General features: G+C 41.6%; 1 protein-coding gene across 8 annotated transcripts in view; it reads right to left on the bottom strand.

Annotated features, from left to right (window-relative positions):
- The window catches only part of LOC115188477 (epsin-1), an 18752-nt gene extending 16226 nt beyond the window's left edge, over positions 1-2526 (bottom strand). For 2 of the 8 annotated variants that reach the window (XM_029747352.1, XM_029747357.1), the window contains exon 1: positions 2208-2482. In XM_029747352.1, coding sequence (XP_029603212.1) covers positions 2208-2341 — 134 coding nt within the window. In that variant the 5' untranslated portion in view covers positions 2342-2482. Of the gene's footprint in view, positions 1-261; positions 378-1643; positions 1960-2054 lie in introns of those variants that run through there. The other 6 variants (XM_029747363.1, XM_029747361.1, XM_029747364.1 and 3 more) reach the window with 6 other exon arrangements.
- Positions 2527-5466: the final 2940 nt, after the last annotated feature.

The following is a 5466-nucleotide window of genomic DNA, read 5'->3' as shown; positions in this document are numbered from 1 at the left end:
GGCAGACAGACAGACAGACAGACAGACAGACAGACAGAGAGAGAGAGAGAGAGAGAGATCAAGATGAATAGGCAAACATTGTGTGAAAGAGAAAAACAAAACCAGCAATCAAATTTTGTGGACATAGTGCTCCTTTGTGCTGCCTTTCTCTCTGTTGACACACACACACACACACACACACACACACACACACACACACACACACACACACACACACACACACACACACACACACGTTACAAAGGAATAGTGTTCTCTCACTTGGTTTCTCTCTTTCCGGCTCCAGTCGTTTACAGAGTGCTCTGTCTCAGCCTGTCCGTCTCTCCTCACAGAGACATTGAGTCCCAAAAGCGCAGATTTGGGGTGATAAAACCAATCTGCGGAGTGAGAGATGACAACACTAATCTTACCGGTACGTGTTGATGGCCCAAAGAGAAAACCCCGAGTTTCTCCTCACCCCAAACACAACGTAGGCTAGGATATTTAATTGGGTTTGATTGGAATTAGGCATAGTGTTTAAGTTTGATTCACTTTCACTATCTGACCCAGTAATGCTGTCAGATGAGCATGGCCATGGCCTGCAGGCTTGAACAGTGTCATCATTTTGACATCATTGAACTGTTAGTACTCTGTGGACTGTTTAACAATGCTGTGGCATGAATAATCCTAGTGGGTTTCAGTCACTTCTCTTTTTGACCTGCACTGTTGGAGCTCAGAGGTTAAGAATTTCACTGTGCCCTGCGATTCCACCTGCGAGCCTGTGTACGTGACTAACAAACTCATCTAATATGTAGGTACAACATATTCCTTTATGATTTGACTGTCTTCTCTGACAAAATGGTTCCAGTGCTGCTGAATACCCCTAGCAGTGTGGCCGACCAGACTAATAAGGAGTGGAAGACGACAGGTTGTACAGTACTAATAGGAGACTAGGTTACATAACACAGCAGAGAGATAACCATCCCTGAAGTCAGTTTAGAGATTACTGGAGCAACGTTCCAAAGTTCATACAAGGCATCTACCAAGACCGAATGTAGATAAGGGACAAGCTTAGCCCAAATCTCTCACAATTCAACACATAAACAGGGTTCAGGCCAATTCTATATAAATTGAGGAAGTGTTCTGAAATTCCAATTCAAGAATTGAGAAATACTCAGAAAAAAGTGATATTTTCTTGAAAACAGACATATCCTGTGCTGAATTTAAATGGCAATGACCTCAACCCTACACATCATAATGTGGAGCACTGCATTAGCTAAGCTCCTTATCAACAGTTGAACTTGACGGTACAATAACATAGCTACATGCTACAGGACAGGAGACGTCCGGCTGTTGTATGTAGCTATGTTATTGTACTGTCAAGTTCAACTGTTGATAAGGAGCTTAGCTAATGCCGTTTAAATATTCAGGACAGCTTACAGTGGAATAAGTATCAGAACTTGCTTGGTTTCACTGACACGAGACATACAATGTGCATTCAATGGCAGATACATTATTGGCAATGAAATCCCAACATGCAATACACATGCAACTAGTTAGCTGAAGCCAGACAAACTTAGCTAGTTGGCTGTGTCTAATATAAGCTAGCTAACAAACTATTGAACTGACGTTAGTTAGCAAGCCAAAGTTATTGCGCTACTAACCCATATTTGTGCTAACGCCAGAAAAAAGAATAGGGCGGTGTAACGATGTAGACTGTAGCGATCATGACAATGTCAGAGACACTGTGGCCTCTACGCTCGTTCCCACTTGATAGTCGCTATCAGACAGTCACACACCCTCCTGAGCCAGAGACCCCCACCCAGTTAGCATGCTAACCAGGTATCATCTCTCAGTCTACACAGCGATTCAACACCAACTTCACAACAGGAACTACTGGAAACTACTACTGCCAAAGAACAACATGGGAAGTGTAACGAACTTGGTTGGCAAACATAGAAGGCCATCCAAACCAGATAAAAGGGGTCACTAACTAATTAGTTAGCTAGCTATAGGCTGGCTAACGTTATGGTACCACCCTCCCAGCTATCAGCTGGAAAACGTTAGCTACTTACCGTTAACTCCCCTTCTCCTTGGCTTTCTCAGTAGCGATCAATTTTAACGTTTTACAATTGTGGTGGGGGTTAAGGGGAAAGCGTGAAAGAGAAACCCGACTAACTAAATATAGGTATTCCTGTCACGACACTGAATGAATCATTGCTATTTACCTAGCTAGGTAGCTGAAGTAGCCAATGGTGCAAACAGATGAGATAACGTTGAACCCTGTTGCTAGCAGTTCAAGTGGCAACAGAATAGGAGTGGTATTTATGATCTGATCGAGTGACACCACCATCCTTAACATAAAACTGATGGTTATGGAACGTTTACTGTGTCAATATTACTTATAATATTTAATAACTGTTGACAATATACCATAATTAACATCTAAATTAAGTCTATACTGACCCTGTTGTAGCTCGAATGGTACAAGGAGATGGCGGAACTTCCGGTTCCGTTCCCGACTACAGGAAAGACCGCACCCCTTTGCACGCTCCCATCATTTCATATTTATGAACTGGGAGAGGCTACACAGTCATGCATACAATAGTTTCAATTTGATCTAAATTCTAACCTATTTCATGGTCTGGATGGGAATGTAGCGCTATTTATCACACTTGTAAATAAGCTTTATACTGTAACATAATGTCAAACTGACCATTGATATTGATTGTTTTGCATGCAGGAACATGGTGTTGGTTGAGAACGTGTGGTGTCAGTGTGCGTAGTCAGTTTAAGAAACATTTGAGGACCAAGATAAATGTAAGGGGTGTGATCAAATGTGTTCATAATATATTCTTTTTACATTTATTTAACAAGGCAAGTCAGTTGAGAACAAATTCTTATTTACAAGGACAGCCAACACGCTGGGCCAATTGTCCGCTGCGCTATGGGACTCCCAATCATGGCCAGTTGTGATACAGCCTGGAATCGAACCAGGGTGTCTGTAGTGATGCCTCAAGCACTGAGATGCAGTGCCTTAGACTGCTGTGCCCCTAGTGTGTGTTGAGCGATGTTGCCAATATTCCAAATTTGTAATTTGTTAAAGGGGAAATCTGCAGTTGCTACTTACATTTTTTGACATAATATGTACTCATTCATTCTTGAAGAATATAACTTAAAAATGCCAACTGACCTTAGTTGAAGTGTAGTAACCCATCAGAACCAAAAACATAAGCTTGTTTTAATCCAATGTTTGTAAACAAAGTAAATGTAGACAAACACTGTATAGCCTCATGACATGGATAAAACTATAATGTTGATATCATGGATGCTTGAATGATCAGTCCTTGCATCCATAGCTATGTCTATGAATTTGAGAGGGGTTACATTTCTCCAGCCCCATCCTTCAGATTTTTACAGAAACAGTGGTTGGGAATATGCTTTGTTATTGTTACAACTGCAGATTTCCTCTTTATTTTTTATTGAACCTTTATTTAATGAGGCAAGTCAGTTAAGAACAAATTCTTATTTACAATGATGGCTTACCCCGGCCAAACCCGAACGACACTGGGCCAATTGCGTACTGCCCTATGGGACTCCCAATCACGGCCGGATGTAATTGTGTTAATGTGCTTTGAGTTTATCCTGTTTGAAACAAGCAAACCTATACGTAGCCTGAATCCCTTAATAAATGTAGCTTGTCTTTTTATATCTGACTCCTGACTGTTTCCCAAACGGGCCTAGAAACCGTTGAATAAAAAAAGGATCAAATATGAATATACTTTAATAATATAAGCATATTTCAATATTTATATTTCAAAGTATTTATCAAATAAGACAAGATAAAATACCAGCCAACACAACTCACCAAATATATGTATATATATTACTAAGGGACAGTAGACAACAAATCGTTGAGATTTGTCTGACATTGATTTCAAGAGGGTTAGGCTTGTGTTGTGTGTCGGTTGACGTTACTGTAGGCCCACTTCCTAAATTTAGCAGCAAAACCAGTAGCAAATATTCAGCTATAAATAAAATCAGCTCATATAAATCACCTCGTTGTGAATGGAACTATTCCTCTCATCCACATTCTTCACATTCTGATTCACACAGAAGCGTGTTATGTAACCTTATTGTTGCTCTGGTTTCTGCTGGTATGAATAGTAATCATAAACACCTCTCCATTTTCCCGTGCAGTGAGACTCCCTCCCTGCTGAAAGTCCATCAACACGAAGCATCTATCCTGTCCTCCTCAGGCATGAGTCCCTGTTCATGTGCATATCATTATGAAAACTATGATCACAATAAAAGAGAATCATCTTTCAACAGGCACAATCCTGCAAGCGCTGTGACATCCACAGGCATCAATCACTCACATTTTTCCTTCACATTTGTAGAGCTCTTTTTACAAATACACTTGGTACAGTCAGACAGTAATGTCCAGAGATCACGTTCCCCAGTTCCTAACCCCATAACCTCAACCTATAACCCTAACCCAACCGGACACCTCTGAGCCTGGGACATTGTGTGTCTGGGACATGTGCATGTCTGCTGTGGGTGGCTGTGTGTATTGCCCTCAATAACACTACCGTAGCATATAGCATCCACACAGAGGTAACCTCCAGGCTATTTTACAGAGATGTACAGTATAGCGTCAGAACCCAGCTGAACCATCATAATGCATGGTGGTCAACAGATCAGAGGACCATTATAAGAGCTGCTATACATGTGGGTTACAACTCCTCCTTTTATCCACTATCTACACTGAACCAAAACATAAACGCAACATGTAAAGTGTTGGTCCCATGTTTCATGAGCTGAAATAAAAGATCCCAAAAGCTTATTTATCTCACATTTTGTGAACAATTTTGTTTACATCCCTGTTAGTGAGCATTTATCCTTTGTCACACAACACAATGCCACAGATGTGTCAAGTTGAGGGAGTATGCAATTGTCACAGGCGTCGTATAGAGGAGATCAAGGCGCAGCGTGTAGAGTGCTCAGCGTGATATACTTTAATGGAAAACGAACACTAGACAAAATAACAAAATGACAGTGTAACGATCGTCGTGCAGGAAGGAAGAAGTGGACCAAGGCGCAGCTGGGAGCGAACACATGTTATTTATTTCAGACTGAAATAACACGGTCAAAACAGAGAATAAACGTATCGCTACTGCTCAAACAAAACAACAACCCACAAACATCGTGGGGGGAAAAGGAACTTAAATATGATTCCCCAATCAGAGGCAACTAGCGACAGCTGTCTCTGATTGGGAATCGACATAACCCAACATAGAAATACGCCCCAAAGCAAGGCTATACCAAAACATAGAAAATAAACTATAGAAATGCCACACCCTGACCAAAATAGAAGAGTTCACCTGGTCAGGGCGTGACAGTACCCCCCCTCCAACGGTGCGTACTCCCGGCGCACCAACCTAAAGTCTATTGGGGGGGGACCCGGGTGGGCGCCTCACCCTCGGT

The sequence above is a fragment of the Salmo trutta genome, chromosome 3 (genome assembly GCF_901001165.1).
Source record: "Salmo trutta chromosome 3, fSalTru1.1, whole genome shotgun sequence".
In the NCBI taxonomy this organism is placed as follows: domain Eukaryota; kingdom Metazoa; phylum Chordata; class Actinopteri; order Salmoniformes; family Salmonidae; genus Salmo; species Salmo trutta.
Note: the sequence above shows the minus strand (reverse complement) of the source record. Positions and strands in the feature narration are given on the sequence as shown.